Source organism: Molossus molossus, unplaced genomic scaffold (assembly GCF_014108415.1).
Source record: "Molossus molossus isolate mMolMol1 unplaced genomic scaffold, mMolMol1.p scaffold_m16_p_17, whole genome shotgun sequence".
Lineage (NCBI taxonomy): Eukaryota > Metazoa > Chordata > Mammalia > Chiroptera > Molossidae > Molossus > Molossus molossus.
In genome coordinates, this window is record NW_023425352.1 from 28846341 (window position 1) to 28863869 (window position 17529).

Below are 17529 nucleotides of genomic sequence, written 5' to 3' on the forward strand. Positions count from 1 at the left end.
AAACTGCATTCTTTAATTTGTTGGGTGTTTTTGATATATATATGTTTAGGTTATACTGTAATTTTTTATTTTATTTTATTGATTTACTTATTTTTTTATCCTCACCTGAGGACCTCTCAGTCTATTGGATGACTCTTAAGCCACTGAGCCACACCAGCCGGGTCCTTTGACCATTTTTTAATTGGGTTATTTAATTTTTGCTATTGAGTTATATGAGCTTCTTATATATTTTGGATATTAACCCTTTATCAGATATGGTTTGCGAGTATTTTTTTCCCATTCCGTAGTTTGTCTTTTTATTTTTTTGATAGTTTGCTATGCAGAAATTTTGGTTTGATGTGGTCCCACTTATTTATTTTTGCTTTTGTTGCTTATGCTTTTGGTGTCATATCCCAAAAGTACTTTGCTAAGACAATATCAGGGAGCTTTTCCCCTATTTTTCTTCTAGGAGTTTTATGGTTCCAGGCCTTATATTTAAGTTTTTAATCCATTTTAAGTTAGTTTTTGTGAGTGATTTAAGATAAAGGTACAATTTCATTCTGCGTGTGGAAATCCATTTTTCCCTATGCCATTTATTGAAGAGAGAGTATTGTTCTCCATTGTGTATCTTGGCGCCCTTGCCAAAGATGAGTTGACCGTATACCACATTGTTTAATTTGGAGTTATTTTTCTTTTGTTAGTAGTATTTAATGAGCACATAGAATGCATGCTAGTCATTGATCTTTCTGATACCTAGAATGACTTCAGGTTCACTATTTATGCTGTTAGTTCTTCCCTGTTTCCATTTGTGCTTTAAGCCCTATAATCTGAAATACTCAGTTTTCTTCCAGACGTACCTAATGGAATAATATAAAGCTGTAATTCTCAAGTATTTTTTCCAGGAATGCTTCTGACTGCAGGAAGTCAGTGGAGTGGTTTCTTCCCAAGAAAATGTCAGATTTTAAATCTCTTTTGTCTGCGTGTTTGGATGGTTGCTGTAGCACACAAAACACCAATTTCCACATTAGCCTCTGGTGTTTTTGAAGGCCTGAGGCAATAGTTCTCATTGTGGTCCCTGAACCAGCATCAGTGGGAATTAGAAATATAAGTTCTGGGGCCCTACTCCAGACTTACGGAACCAGAAACTTTGGGACAGGGCCCAGCTATTAGTGTTTTAACAGACCTTCCAGGTGTTTTCCTGTTTGCTAAAGTGGGAGACACATTGACTTGAAGGAAAATAAATTGTCTTAATTAATAATGCTATTTTTTATGTTAATTTATTTTTTGGGGTGGGGGAAGATGAAGATTTTCCATTTTTTGTAAAACTGGAGATGGTCTGGTAAATTAAAGCTGGTTTAGAAATATCTAATTTATATTCCCTTCAGTATTGGTTCAAACCTTTTTCTGGCCTGTCCACTCTTTGTAATCCTGTCTACCAATGCCAAGTAAGTAATGTGTTCTCTCTTCCTTATTGTCATTAAGCTGCAAAATAATATTATATGTATTTAGCCAAATACTAGTTGTCCTTTCATAGACGCAAATTACCAACTATGTTTAACAAAAAGATAATAGGTCTTTGTGTAAAATGTGATGAAAGATGTTTTAAAGGTGTGGGGTTTTTGCCTTTTTTTTTCCACGATGGACGGAAATTATATTGTTAATGTATTTTTCTGTATAATGTTTTTGAGGGCAGTATAAATATTAAGCTGCATATTTGTGTTTTCTTCAATATTAGATGTTAAAAACATTCTTGTGCTTAAGAATCAAAGAAGTAGAAGTGAAAAAAGACACAGAGGACATTAATAAACCCCAAAAGTTCATGACTTTCAAGGAAAAAAGAAAAAATCTATCAAGAATGCAGAGAAAGGTTTGATTTATTCCTTTTTTGTGTGTTGATTTTTAGATTAAAATCCTAGTATAGAAACAGGTAAAATTCATTGTTAAATCATAACTAAAGGTATTTAAAAATTTATTTAGAGAATGTAATTTTCCCAGTTATTACAAAGAAATATTTTATTAAATAAATTTAAACTGACAGCTCATTGGCAAAAAGAGCAATAGATAGAAAAGATTTTATTGTCCTGCTGCCTTTTATGATCATCTTAGACTCGTGTGACACGAGACTCTTCCGTAACAGAAAGGCTGTGTTCATGTGCAGCGAGCGACAAAGTGGGTTTTGTTAATTGAATCATGCTTCTTTACTGGTTTGGATTTGAAACCTTTTCTTTATTCACTGTTAGACTCTGGTCACACTTTTTTTTGTAAGTTTTGAGACACGGAGCTGATTCATAGTACCTGCTTTGCAGAGTCCCTGCAGTTTCAGTAAGATGGTGTACGAAGGCACCCGGCAGAGTGCGTGGCCGCCCTGCTCTGCAGACGCCCGTGCCCACCCACCGTCTGCTGTTACCGTTGCTCAAACATTTCTACCGTTTATGAGGGTTATCAAATTGCTTATAAAACAAAACAAAAATAATTTCAGGGTATTCATTTTTGAATGTGTCTAATAAGTTTGAAAACATGATAGGAATATCAGATTAGATGTAATAACTGTAAACAATGAAGGTAAATATTTTCATTCTTTTTGTTGTTGTTGTTATCCTCACCCGAGGACATTTTTCCATTTTTTGTTCAGATAGAGTGGGAGGGAGAGAGAGAGAGAGAAACATCGACGTGAAAGGGACACATTGAGTGGTTGCCACCCGCACGACCCAACCAGGGCCGGGGACAAACTGCAACCGAGGTACGCGCCCTTAGTGGGAACCGAACCCGGGTCTCTCTGGACCGCAGCTCGACGCTCTACTGCTGAGCCAAACTGGCCAGGGCAATGTTTTCATTCTTTATACCATGCCACCTAATGCAGCTGGATGCGTAGCTGTGGCGGGAAACAAAGGCGGGTGGCAGCCCTTTGTCAGCCTCGCAGGAGGGAGGGAGACTTTCTCAGTCAGTCCCTGTCTCAGCTCAGTAACCACTGTGCTGTTCTTACAGCAGAAGGGAGCGGAAACAGATATTTTGTTAAATTTCTATATAGTATCTGGCTGTGTGCATTGGATATAAATGAGTTTGGGAAGTTTTGGTGATGACTGGCTTCATGTTATAGATGATTTAACAATAAGAATTATTTCTGGGCTCAGCATGTTCTTCCTTTTTTTCTTTTTTGAAAATTTCAATTTAAGTTACGGAAAATTACAGAGAATAGTATGTAGCATGTATCTGCCTTTCTGAATGAGCAAATGTTAGTAGACTTACTTCAATTTCTTTTCTCGAGAAGAAAGAAACCGTTGGTGTTCACGTTACCTCCCCGTTGGTCTCTCTATGTCAGTCTTGTGCCATCTTCCCAGGAGGCCACCACTGTCATTGTGTGTGTGTACTTCTCATCTATGTTTCTGCTTATATTTGTGTTCAGAGACAATCTGCGATACTACTGTATGTTTTGTAATATTTGCATATTATAGCTCTCTGAAGCTTGCTGTTTTCACTCAATGGTATATGCTCTTACTTTATTTTTCAATCTATTTTCAGTGGAGAAAAGCAGAAGAGAAACTGGAGCGCGAGCTTCGGGAGGCGGAAGCGTCGGAGAGTGCCGAGAAAAAACTGCAGCTGGTGGGTTTCGCCTTCCCCGGGCCAGCGCTTTCCGCTGTGTTGGCAAGAATTTTTAAAACACGCAATGCTGACTATTTAGTCAGGGGCAGTGAACTCGTTTTCCTTAGATTGTCAAATCAAAAGGGACAACAGCCAGCACAACAATAGCTGTCCGGTGTAAATAAAAATTTTATGTATTTCTTTTTTGTCAGATTGGCAAAAAATATATTTTTTGGTGTGCTGCAGAATTTTAGTAATTAGTTTATGTGTGCCGGGAGATGAAAAAAGTTGAAAAGTGCTGCCCTGTGCTTTTTAAGTGGTTTGTTAAATAATTTTAACTAGAGATTGATTGTTTCAACTTATGGTTACATAATTTTGGCTTATTTCATGAGGCTTAGATACGAGATATACAAGAAATTATAATTTGATCAGTGCTGGTTTATGAAATCACAGGATGCACCTTTGTTCCGTTAGAACTTCATTTTGTGGAAGCTCCTAAGACTGCGTTGTTGGGCGCGATGGGAAGGGGCGTGATCGCCTGCGCTTTGATGGTGGCTGTGGTCATTCGGGAGACGGTGTCCTAGGTTATACTAAAGTCCTGTTGTTTGTTTCTTCGGCCAGCACACGGAGACGTTGAATATTGTATTTGTAACCTACTTCAGAATATTGAAGAAGGCCCAGAGGTCACCTCTCCTGCCAGCAGTTCTAGAAGGTCTTGCCAAGTAAGGGCTGTGTAGGTTGAAACCTTTCAGATTCTTCTAAGTAATTAAGACTGAAGGAACCATGACTTTTAAACAGGTTTTACCAGTGATGACCCAGTGTCTTTCTCAGTGCTCTCTCTCTCTTTTATTTTTTCTGGTTACCAGCCTGTCCTTCCTTTACTTTATTTTTTAAGTTTATCTTCATTGTTGAAAGTATTAGAGATCCCCCACCCCTTCACTGCACTGGCTTTGCTTTATTTTCCTTTGGCTGCACTGAAAGTATTTTTATGCACTTGGGTTCATGTAATTGCCAGGCCAGAGGGTATGCTCTTTTTAACATTTGATAAATATTGCCAAGCTGTATCCCAAACAGATTGTACCTGTAGACGGGGAATGTGTGACTTCATGAGAAGTAGCAGTAATATTCTCTATCAGCTCTCTCACCGCTAACATTTTGGAATAAGGAATATTAAAAATACAATTTTAAAGTCAAGTTTAGTTTGTGGCTGCTGTATTTCTGTCTTTAGGTTACCTTTTAACTAGTTTTTATTTGATTTTAGGTTTGCTCACCTTATAAATGTGGAGTTTTTTGATGATTTACTAGTAGTTCTACATGGTCTCATTGAGTCTGGTGTAAGTAACTCAATTAATTACGTCTTAAGATAAAAATGGTATTATTATTTTATACACACGCTTTTTTTTTTTTTTTTTTAGAACCTAAGCTATCAAGAAAGTCTTCATTGTGTCCAGACTGCTTTTCATATTCTTTCCGGGCAAGGTAAGTAAGATACCTTCTTAGTCAGTTTTTGTTTGCTTCACCTGTGGAGGCTGGAACATACCTAATTGGTGTTTGCTGTCATTTCAAAGGTGATGTTCTGAATATCGATCCAATGAAATTCTATACACATCTTTACAAAACACTGTTCAAGTTACACGCAGGTATGTATGTTTAGATAATGTGTATTTAATAAATAGTTCTTTTAAGAATATGTTGTGACCAGAATGACAGCCAGCGAACAGTAGAAGTAGGAACCGACGCACAGAGAGCTGGCCTGCCAGCAGCCTGGGTATTTATATCCGAGAAAGACGGGAGGCGAGGACTTGGAATTGACTGGAGCTGCAGGCCAGCCCTACTTTATGGGGGAGGGCCATGGTGTGGGACAGGCGTGGCAGTTAATCTGGGTGTTTCTGGAGTTAGGTGACCTTGCATCATGGAATAGTAATGAAGGGTGTGTCTGCTGTTTCAGGAGCTACCAATGAAGGGGTTGAGACTGTGCTCAAGTGCCTGGATGTCATGCTAACCAAGCGCAGAAAGCAGGTTTCTCAGCAGCGAGCCCTCGCCTTCATCAAGCGCCTTTGTACCCTCGCTCTTCATGTTCTTCCCAATTCAAGCATTGGCATTTTAGCAACTAACAGAGTATTAATGCAGGTAAGTAGTGATATGAATGAAGAGAGCCAAGTTCTGGCAGTGCAACAGTGGTGTTTTGTTGGATGTGTGTCCTGTTTATTAATTCACACCGGTAACAAAATCAGATGATAAAGGAAGTACATTAAATTACAAAAGGGAAGAATTCCCCTCCTTTTTTTTCTTTTAATCCTCACCTGAGACACTTTTTGCATTTATCTTCAGATAGAGCCGGGGGGAGGGAGGGACGGAGAGAGAGAGAGAAAGAAACATCGATATGAGAGGGACACATCGACTGCTTGCCACCCATACGACCCGAACCGGGGCCGGGGACAAACTGCAGCTGAGGTAAGTGCCCCCAGTGGGAATCGAACCCGGGACTCTCTGGTCTGTGGGCTGATGCTCTAACCAGCCAGGGCACGTTCCCCTCTTACTGACACTCTCCAGAGGTAACCATTTTTACCTTTTGGTGGTATCCTCCCAGCTGACTTTTAAAAATTCATATATAAACACATACAGCAAACACACACGAACAACAGAGCTTCTCTTCTTCTTTTTTTATGGAAGGGGGTTTTGGGGATTAAGATATACATATTGTTCTATAGTATTTTGTTGTTGTTGTTAATCTGAAACCCAGGTATGTGCTTTTGACCAGAAATCAAACCCGCAACCGTTGGGTGCACGGGCCAACGCTCTAACCACTGGGCCAAACTGGTCAGAGCTGCATTTCTTTTTTTAACACTTACTGGTAATGAACACGTTTTCATGTACTACAAATATAACTACTTTATCTCTTTAGTGAATAAATAAGGTGTTTGTTTGACGCATACAGTTCTTCGTGCCTGCCACTGTAAAAATGCTTTACAAAACTTAACTCACTTAATTTTCATAACTACTTTGTGAAGTAGCTGCTATTATTGTTCTCATTTTATAGATGAGGAAAAGTGAGGTCCAGAGAGGAGTAACTTGCCTAAAGCGATGTTGCTGCTACTAAGAAGTGGCAGAGGTGGGATTCAAATTCAGGCCGTCTGACTTTTTTAGCTTGCATTTTTCTTTTTCTTTTTTTCTTTTTTCTTTTCATGGACTTATAGGTTGTTTTTGCTATCACAAATAATGCTATAGTGAATATCCTTATATGTATCTAATGTAAGTATTTCTATAGGAAAGATTTCTAAAAGTGGGATTGTTGGTTGAAAAGACGATTCTCTCTTGCAAGATAAATTCTTTTCAGAGCAAGCCAAGAAAATAATCTTTTGCAGTTTTTGTTCTCTTTATGGTATAAGCTTAAATTTAGAAAATTAAAACTAGGTGTGAACTTTATATGCTCATAGCTCTTAAGTAACCATAAAATCAAATGAAATTTTAAGTATAAATAAAAGTACAGAACCCAAGCCCTGACTGGTTTGGCTCCGCGGTTAGAGTATTGGCCCAGGGACCAAACAGCTGCGGGTTCAGCTGGGTCAAGGGCGTGTACCTTGGTTGCAGTTGTCCCCTGCCCTGGTCGGGGTCGTGCGGGAGGCAGCCAGTCGATGTGTCTCTCTCATCTGTGTTTCTTTCTCTCTCTCTCCCACTCTATCTGAAGACAAATAGAAAAATATCCTCAGGTGAGGATTAAAAAAACATTAAAAATAAAAAGTACAGAATCCAATTACCTTCTTTAAACTAATAGTATTAATTTAGTTAATCCATTTTTTGCAGACTTTCCCCAAAACAGATCTGTTGCTTGACAATGAGTCTCAGGGCAGTGGGGTGTTCCTGCCTGAGCTGGACCAGCCTGAGTACTGTAATGCTCAGAACAGTGCACTCTGGGAGCTGCACGCGCTGCGGGTAAGAGCCCCCTCCCCCCGCTCACCGAGCAGCTGTGCTCGCTGCTCCCCAAGTGGTCACTGTGGCCAGGGTCCTTAATGGGTTTTGTTCCTGGACCCTCTTTCCTAGAATTCGTGTTTTAATAGCCTACATTTCACTTCGCTTTTACTACTTTTTAGGATGTTGAGATACATTTTCTAAGGAAGCTGAACATGAGTTTTGTAGGGTAAGATTTATTTAAATCTCTCCCTTCCCAGGCACATTGTATTGTCTCCTGTCCAAGGAGACTTCCTAGCCCCGCCAGTTTTGAGGGTTTCACCTACATTGTGATCCTGGTGTGGCCAGTGTTGGGCTGAGCCTCAGAGAGAATGTGGTTCAGGAAGTCTGTTGTAAATTAACTTTTCCCTGTGAAAGAGAAGTTGCTTTTTGATTTTTCTCTTTATACTGTGAAAACGGGATTGTGCTGCTACTGGTGACCTGCTCATCAGAAAGATTTGTGCTGTGACCTCGTGAGCAAACATAGTGTTTTTCCTACAGTTCTGTGGTTCTTATGAATTACATAGACATCTATAGTTTTTTTTAAAAAAATTAGTGTTTATTAATTAAAATCTTTGCTGTAGCTAGTGTTTTGTAAAATACTGACCTGTATGAACATGGTTGTTGTTTCCCGTGCAGCGACATTTCCATCCCATAGTGCGGACACTGGCAGCTCACCTCATCGCGGGGGCCCCCGTGGAAGGCTCTGAAGCCCTCAAACCAGAGCTGAGCCGAAGGTGGGATCCAGCTTCGCTTCATTACAAACTATACCTTTCAGTTGATAGCTCTTTACTGGGAGAAGTCTGTTTTATGACATAACAGATTTTATTTAAAAATGTTTTTCTTTATTGATATTGTAGAGAGAGGGAAAGGGAGAAGGAGACAGAAACATCGATGAGAGAGAACATTAATTGGCCGCCTCTTGCATGCCCCCCACTGGGGATCAGGCCCACCTCTTGGTGGGTGGGTCGACGCTCAGCCACGGAGCCACACCGGCTGGGCAGTGGAACAGGTTTTAAAATGTAAAGCGCTAGCTGGTTATCTGGGTTTGTTCTCACTTCATATTCCCAAATTGTCCTAGAGAGATAACATGCTGCCTGTGATTTTATTAGTTTGTTTTATGTAATCACAACCTTTTTTTTTTTTTTTTTTTGTCATAAAAATTTTTGCACGTACAGATAAGTATAAAGAATAGTGACACCCCATACGCCCATGACTCAGGCTCACCATTAATAAGACAGTGCCATATTTGCTCATGTGATAATGCCGGAGTCCAGCCACAGTGAGAGTCCTGTTTTCCTTGAATGGTCCTGCAGGGGCCAGAGGGAGAACCGAGCGGGCAGGGCCCTGGAGCACTGCCGTCCGCAGGCCAGCGGCGTCTCCCCTTGGCCTCCTGACCTGAACGAGCTCGGATTGCTCCCCCGCCCCGCGCTCTCCTCACATTCTTCCCGTGGGGAAGGGGCCTCCTAAAGAAGGCTCTTCCCCCCTTTTAATTCTGAAAAATTACAGAAGTACAGAAAAGTTGAAGAATAGTAATTACCTTTCCCCCCACAGATTCAGTTAGAAAATACCTCAGTAATACAGAAGAGGAGAAAATGGCACCCTTGTAATAAACCCACCGCTCAGAATTAATATTTTGCTGTAGGTTTTCTCCTTTGCAAACGCAGTGGTGTTGTTTTTTTCAGAGATCACAGGCAAATGACCTATAGGCGATCAGGCTGATTTTCTGGCCTTTTCAGAGTTTGAACAGAAATTAAATTAGTTATCTTTTTAATATTATAAGAATTCACCTAACAATCCAGCTTCTCTTGTAATACAGGGAGATTTGCCAGAATAGATCTGTATTTTTTTACATGGCAGGAGTTAGCTGCTTACCCCTCTAAATGAGGCCTAAACTTTTTTCCTTCTGGGTAGGAGAGAGAGAACATTTGGCCATAAAAGAATAAAATGGCTATTTTTTTCTTTTCTCATTTTTCCTGTCTCCCATCCTTGTTTTTAAAAGGGAAAAAAGGAAAAAACAGTTCTTTGTCACTTTTGTTTACCCCATGATCCATTTCTGTCATGTTTTCATCAGAGGTCTTGAATATTTGCCTCGTTTATGCCAGAGGCTCCCTTTTCCGTAGGAAGATGAGGAACTGGTTTATCCCAAAGGCCTGAGGAAGGAGACTCCTGCTGTCTTCCCCTGGAGAGTGGAGCAGGGACGTGACCCTGATCACAACCTTTGCAGGCCCTTGCCGATCGATCTCCTTTGGAGAGTGCGAACCAACCCCAATCATTAGGGATTCGTTTACATACCATGATTATAGACCTTTATTCTGTCTATAGAATGGTTCTTGCTTTTAATCCAGGCCACAACTGAAGGGTTGAGCTGTTGGAAATCCATGGAGGATGACTCCGTGCTTCACTCCCCTGGCTCCCATACTGTGTTAAACTTAGTTGCATAGTGTTTAGTTGGCATTTGATTTTTTTATTTTTATTTATTTTTATCCTCACCCGAGGACACCTTCCCATTTTTTTTGTTCAGGTAGAGTGGGAGGGAGAGAGAGGAACAGAGAGAGAGAGAGAGAAACATCGACGTGAAGGGACACATCGAGTGGCTGCCACCCGCACAACCGACCAGGGCCGGGGACAAACTGCAACCGAGGTACATGCCCTTAGCGGGAACCGAACCCGGGTCTCTAGGACCGCAGGTCGACGCTCTAACCGCTGAGCCAAACCGGCCAGGGCTAGTTGGCATTTGATCACATTGAGTTTGAGCTCTTCCGGTTCAGGCCTGTTTCTAAATGTATACCAGAGCTCTGTGAGGTGGGTTTGTGGGATACTGTTGTCAGTATATGGGAATTTAGGATTCATTTTGTGTTGATTTGTTGGTTCAAAAGCAGGATTATATTATATCTTGCTTGGTTTGGAATAATGAGTCATTCTCTGGGTACAATTCACTATTCTCAAGTTAAACAGTGCGGTGGTGTCTCTTTGTGACTCAGTTTCCTTTGTGACTGTAGGTCTGCTGTAGAACTCTTCGCGGCTCACAGCATGGCGGCGATGACATTCAACCCTCCCGTCGAAACCTTGGGCTCCAGGAGGAAGGTACTTGATACTTCTCTATTGTTTTTTAGACAGTGAAATAAAAAGTAAGTTAACATGTCTCTTAACTGATTCCAATTTGCCGAATTGTTTTATACGTAGATTATTATTCTTATTTTTTCAATGTTTAGGAGTTGGTGGTAGGATGCATCTCTGGGGTTGGAATTCTTTAAAGATACAGCCATGAGACTCAGTCGCTGTAGGTGTGCCCGCTCCTGGGCCCAGCACCTGCATTGCGTTTCCCATGCTGCTGGCTTGGTATTGGTTGTTGCCATTTTCAGCTCCGCTCACAGCTTGGCTTTGCTGATAGCATAAGAACTTTTAACTATACTTTCAATATTTTTTTCAGGATAAAATTTTACAAGGGAATGCATTTTTGAATGAAGATTTAAACCAATTAACCCAAAGACTTTGCAATGAAGTTGCTACTCAGCTTCCTCTGGATTTCACCAAATATTTGAAAACATCACTACGGTAGCAGAAGGATGGAGAGCCAGTGGACTTTCCTGTACATGTGTGTGTTTGTGCAGCTGCACCTAAAGATAAGGGTTTATTTAGGACCTTCTCTTTTATACAAGGAAAACCTCCAAAAAAAATCAACACAGAATTAGGGCACAGGGTTCGGCCCTAATTCTGAAAATGTCCTTTCATTAAGAAAGTAGAATCAGAACCCTTTTCCTCCCCTAATATTTGGAAACTTTATTAATGATGTTGCCTTTTTGGAATTTAATATACATATTAAGTTAACCGTTTTTTAAAAAATCTGTGGACTGAGTTTATTGAGATGCAGTTGCTAGATTAAAGTGAGGGCAGAGACCACAGGAAAAACAAGACAGTGAGATTGTTTTTTACAGTTCAGCTACTCTTTATAAGCAAATACATTTATTTTTATCACACCACCATAGTGAGAAAAATTCTAAATTCACGTGAGTATATTTTTATGAAGATTTTTGAGAAAAGAAAAAATAGCTTGAAATTGGACACCAGGTTCATTGGCTATTGCTGGATGGTCCACTTCTCGAAGTAACCTGACCTGGCCTTTGGGAAAAGCACTTGTGCTCATCACGGCTACTTTCAAAGGAAGTTTGACTGTGATTCTCGTCTCTTCGGAGCCGTCGCGGTTCCTGACCTGCTCTGGAGGGGGCTGGGGAAGAGCTGCTCCGGGTGGAAAACCCAGGCCCCGGCTCTCACCGTTCTGTTTTAAGGAAAAGGAAGGGCTTTCCCCCCCCCTCCCCTCTCCCTTGTACAGGTATAAAATGCCTTATTATAAAGCATTATTTTATGTAACAGCTGTTGTCATATTCTAAGAATGGACTATGAAATACGTTGTTTTAATGACCAGGTTATAACAATTTCTCCTGTAAATAGTTGAACAAAATAGCTGATTTTTTTCTGCTTCCTATTTCTTGGAATGTGAGAATTTTTAAAAAAATGCACAGGGTTCCAACTAAATAGATCTGTTATTATTTCAGAGCTATAGAAGCCAATGATTTTGGTCTAGAGCTTAAAGCTTTTTTTTGGGGTCAGGAAGTAAATGAAAACAGAAAGTCCCAGCATCCGGGGAGTACCAGCTTTAATAGTGCATGCGTTCTCTCAGCATATTCTTGTACGTGATTTTAAAAAGTGTCTCTAAGATCAGGGTTTTAAGGCTTATTTAATGATGAGAAATATGATTCAACATGCATATGCTTGCTTTTCGAAGCAAGACGAAGTTCAGGAACATTAGGAATAGTTTGGATGACCAAAGCGTCTTTTCTTATCAGAGCACATCCCACAAATAATTTATTTTCCAAATATATACAAAGTCACTTATAATTTCACTTTGGCAGTAGAAACTGTAGGTTAGGTGAAAAATAAATTTTAAAATAATAATTCATCAACCACTTCACACTTGTATTGTTTTCAACCTTTTTGTTACATATATAATCACAGTGGGACCATAAAATTATGTATCTAATTTTTGAACATCCTATATAAATTTGAGGGTGGAATATATTTGTGCACTAATTTACATAGCCTGTATTAATGAGTTCCATTTTCAGAACTGAATAATGGTAGTCATTAATAATAACCTAGATACACATAGATACACCCTGCAGCTATACTAAGCTACAGCCTAATTATTATTTTTTAACTAGACAGATATTGAGCACCTACTGTGTGCTTGGCACTTAAAAGTAATGTGGGGTAATAATGGGGTAAGACACAGCCTCAGTCTTTGTGATCTTACAGACACATCATTCATGCACACAAAGAATTTTATTTTCTATTTTTTTTTTTTATCCTCACCCGAGGACATTTTTTGCATTTATCTTCAGATAGAGAGGGAGGGAGAGAAGGAGGAAGAGAGAGAAACAATGATGTGAGAAGACAACATCAACTGGTTGCCACCCACACAACCCCAACCGGGGCCAGGGACAAACTGCAACCGAGATACGCGCCTCCATCGGGAACTGAACCCAGGTCTCTCTGACCGCAGGCCGACGCTCTAACCGCTGAGCCAAACCGGCCAGGGCTACACAGAGAATTTGACATTAATTCAGAGTGAGTTGTTTCCAAGTTCAGAGACCTGTGTCATCTGGTCTAGGGAAGATGTCAGAGGCCTGCTTGATGGTATATTTTGGGTCTAAGAGATATACATGAATTGTTTGCTAATCCTGGAGATTCAGCAAGGACTTCAGAAACATTCATTTCAGGTATTCTTATGTCAGTACTTGACCACCTGTGAAGGATTTCTTGTAGGCAGTTGATATGTAGACGGCGGAGAACAGGAGTCAGTGACAAGCACTGTGTCGTGGAAATGTGGACTTTGTATCAGAGGCGATCTTCCGTTTCTAATAACCTTTCGCAGGGCCCGGCATCCGCCTGTTCTTGCCTCACTGCTGATGTGATGGAAGCAGCTGAAAGGAGCTAGAGGCAGCTGTCTAGGGAGCCCTTTCCCCACAGCTGCTGCGTGCTCTGCCGCGTACAGGGCCCTTCAGTTGTACTTGGCCTCTGGCAGGGGCAGAGCTGTGCAGCTGTGTGTTTCAGAGTCAGTGCAAGTTTACCAGACAGCATGAAGCTCTGATTACTGCTCAGAATTCAGCAGGGCGCATGGGTGTCTGGGCAGAGGAGAGAAGTCAGCAGATACTGGAAAGGGCGAGAATGGGAAGCTGTCCGTACATAGCAGTAGGGAGGCCCACGCTCATTAATGAGCTCCAGTGTCCAGAGCTATCTAGATGGAGACCTTCGTATGAAAGGAAATTAAAAGCAAGATGCCTGTAACTCACTTTTAAGTCTAGACCCTATATTTACCCCCAACTGCAGAATTTATAAATAGCTTACTTAATAAGGATGACATGACAAGAGGTGTTCCCTCAAGAGGACACTTCCTGCCCAAAGTGTTACTTCTTACAGATTTATGCAAACTTACCCTCAGTTCCTTACCACCCTGGTATAATTTTACATTTTGCAAACAACCAGTTCCTGATGAACAGGTGACTGAGAGGAAGTTCATCTGTGTCTCCCAGCACCACAGAGCACAGTGCGGTTCTACTCAGTCTTTCTTGCCAGCTATAGATTTTCTTGAAAGTTGGCACCATCTAACAGAGCGACTGAATTCATGCTCTTTTCCTTTTGTTTTTAGTGAAGCAACTTAAAATATTTGCCCTGCAAATCTTGTAATAAACCCAGCTTACATATTTAGATTCTTTTTTATGTAAACTTGACTGATAAAAATTTGTACCCATATTTTTAGTAGTCTGAAAAGTATGAATGGTAATGGGTATAGTCTAGGTGGCTTTCTTGTTTTTATTTTTTTATTGACTTTTTTTTTTTTAGAGAGGGAGGGAGAGGGGGAGAGAAACTTCGATGATAGAGAACATTCATTGATTGGCTGCCTCCTGCATGCCCCCCACTGGGGATTTGGCCCACAAGCTGGGCATGTGCCCTGACCGGGAATCAGCCGGCGACCTCTTGGTGCATGAGTCGACACTCAACCACTGATCCACACCGGCTGGGCTGGGTGGCTATTTTAGTTTTATTTTTTATTTTTAAAAAGACAATTTCATTTTTTTTTTATTGTTGAAAGTATTATAGATGTCCCCCACTGACCCCTTCCTTCCCACTCCCACTCCCCTCCTGCTTTGCCCAACCTAATATCTGTGTCCATTGGTTGTGCACATGAAAAATAAAATGAGCCCTGGCCGGTTTGGCTCAGCGGTTAGAGCGTCCGCCTGCGGTCCGGAGAGACCCGGGTTCGGTTCCCGCTAAGGGCATGTACCTCGGTTGCAGTTTGTCCCCGGCCCTGGTTGGTCGTGCGGGTGGCAGCCACTCGATGTGTCCCTTTCACATCGATGTTTCCCTCTCTCTCTCTTCCTCTCTCTCCCTCCCACTCTACCTGAACAAAAAATGGAAAAATGTCCTCGAATGAGGATAAAAAAAAAAAAAAAGAAAAATAAAATGAAATAAAAAATAAAAAGACAATTTCAGGTCTGTTTCGGGAAAATTCCTGGACTATCAATCTTAGGGCAAAAAGCTTAAAATGAAAACCTTCTCAGCTGTTCGCCATACAGAGATCTGGCATGAGCTACAAAACAAACCATTTTGGACAATGCCCTAGTTAACACAAGGGTAAGGCTCTAAAGATGCATTAACACAGCCTTCCAGGAATCAAGTTGGCTGCAACTTCACAAAATCCAAAACACCAAATAACATTTCCAACTGTAAAAATGCTGGCTTAAAAAAAAAGACTTAATGCCCTGGCTGGATGGCTCAGTTGGTTGGAGCACCATCCCGTACACCAAAAGGTCACAGCACATACCCAGGTTGCGGGTCCCATCCCCAGTTGGGGAGCATGTGGGAGTCAGGCGATCAATATTGATGTTTCTCTCACATCAATGTTTCTCTCAAAAATCAATTTAAAAAGAAAGGGACTTACCATAAAGAGAAGAATCACAAAATGCACAGGTAGGGGTCCCCCCTAACACCAGCCTCCTTTGTTCTGAACAGACTTGTGGACTAGAGCAGGTACTTGATGGTTCTGCCTTGGATGTAGCACTCGGGCATCCGCCAGAACTTGTCCCTGTTCCCGGATGTGCAGATCACCTCGCGCGGGTTGATATTCATCCAGTTGTCGCAGCTTACCAGGTGCCCATGGTACATCTCCCCATTTTTAAGCTCCACTAATATGAGGTGATTCTGAGCCGTCTTCAGCAGTGACAATGGGAGCATGGTGTCGGCAGGGACCTAGCCCACCAATGACTTCCGACGCCAACGCCGCCATTCACGCACCCCTTGGGTGGCTATTTTAGATGCATTCTAAATAATATGATACTTTGGTTTGATATACTAATGAAGCTCTATAACTCAGATAAGCCATCAATAGAAATGCCATGTTTTTGGCAAATGCCAGGTTTGTGCAGGTTGTAATAGAAGAGACCTTTTACATTTTTTAAAAAGATACGTTTTTTCATTGATTTTTAGAGAGAGGGAGAGAGAAATATCGACATGACAGAGAAACAATTGACTGCCTACTGCACGCCCCCTTCTGGGGATCAAGCCTGCAACCTGGAATCGAACCCGTGACCTCTTGGTGCATGGGACAACAGCCAACTGAGCCACACTGGCCAGGGCGACCTATTACATTTTTGAGCAATGTGTCCTTCCTAAAATCACAGACTCAAAATACAATACAGTATGTGCTTTTACCCCCAAATGGAATGACCAACCAAGTTGAGTTGCAGCACAGGCCACAGGCTGGTTTCACTCCCTGGCTGAAACCTAGTCTCACGTTCAGCCTCATGATTTGTCAGATTTGGTGCTGCAGCCAAATCAACTGTTAAAGGCTAAGGGGAGGGGTGGAGCTTCAAGAGAGTCAAGGCCAATGATAAACCTAGAGAGACCAGTTTTGCTTTTCATTTATTACTCTGCACAGTTTTTATTCAATTCTAGTCAGTTTTCAATACATGGTAAGCCAAAACAGGGGGGAAATGCCTATCAGTTTATAGAAGCTTGATAAAGTATTTCCGGATTATTTTTTTAAAAAGGACAGCGTTGTGCATTTGTTACAGACTGGTTATTTGATTTAAAAAGAAACCTGTAGCTCTATACAAACAACATCAAACCGGAACAGCCTGAATTCTGCCCACAAACAAATGGAGGTTCTTCTAGCATGAAGGCTGTGCATCAGTGAGAACATCCAGTAACATGAAAGCTGTGTGGTATATGTTTAACACTTCTCTTTTTAGAATATGTGAAGGATCTGGGGTTGTTTTATTTTTTTTTTGTTGGTGGGGAAAAAAAAACTCAAAGAAAAAAATGTCAAATGTTATTATCAATAGAAGGATAAAATTTGAATTTTACTTTAGAGGAACACACATTTCATTTTAAAAGTCATAATTTGCTTCATACCAAGAATAAGCATCCTTTTCACTTACATGATAATTTTATAGAAAAGGTTTTAAAAATAATTTACATTAAATGGCAAGTATGACTTGGGTCAATAGCTCTTCAGTTAATCAGAAATGAAAATGAAGCTTTTTAAACATGAAATTCTGGTCCATTTCAGGTATTCAGAGCATATATTTTCTTTTTAGGAGATTTGCCTTTAAATAGTGAGATAGAATCACTAATGTTTCTAACCCATAAGCTATATCAAGAAAGCTATGTATAATAAATATATAAGTACAGTGTCAGTACAAACCTTGAAAAATAAATAACTTTAAACACCAACTCAATCTACTTTTGCTTTAAAAAATGGTTAAGTTTTTTGTTAAGACGTCACAACTCAGTGGGTGTTAAATTACACATCATTCTAAATTCTGTGAAAACCAAAAGTGGAATAATCTGTGAATATACAAGCAATAAACTTTAAAAAAACCCAACATCATTCTATATGTAAAAAGAAATCCTAAAGAATACATTATGGTACACAATATGGAAACTAAATAGAATTCCTCT

General features: G+C 40.6%; 1 protein-coding gene across 2 annotated transcripts in view; it reads left to right on the plus strand.

Moving 5' to 3' along the window:
- The window catches only part of NOC3L (NOC3 like DNA replication regulator), a 28936-nt gene extending 16981 nt beyond the window's left edge, over window positions 1-11955 (plus strand). For both annotated transcript variants that reach the window (XM_036265836.1, XM_036265835.1), the window contains 11 exons: window positions 1715-1846; window positions 3499-3579; window positions 4180-4280; window positions 4820-4892; window positions 4974-5037; window positions 5127-5198; window positions 5507-5688; window positions 7363-7491; window positions 8146-8243; window positions 10509-10593; window positions 10940-11955. In XM_036265836.1, the coding sequence (XP_036121729.1) occupies window positions 1715-1846; window positions 3499-3579; window positions 4180-4280; window positions 4820-4892; window positions 4974-5037; window positions 5127-5198; window positions 5507-5688; window positions 7363-7491; window positions 8146-8243; window positions 10509-10593; window positions 10940-11068 (1146 nt within the window). In that variant the 3' untranslated portion in view covers window positions 11069-11955. The remainder of the gene's footprint in view (window positions 1-1714; window positions 1847-3498; window positions 3580-4179; window positions 4281-4819; window positions 4893-4973; window positions 5038-5126; window positions 5199-5506; window positions 5689-7362; window positions 7492-8145; window positions 8244-10508; window positions 10594-10939) is intronic.
- Window positions 11956-17529: the final 5574 nt, after the last annotated feature.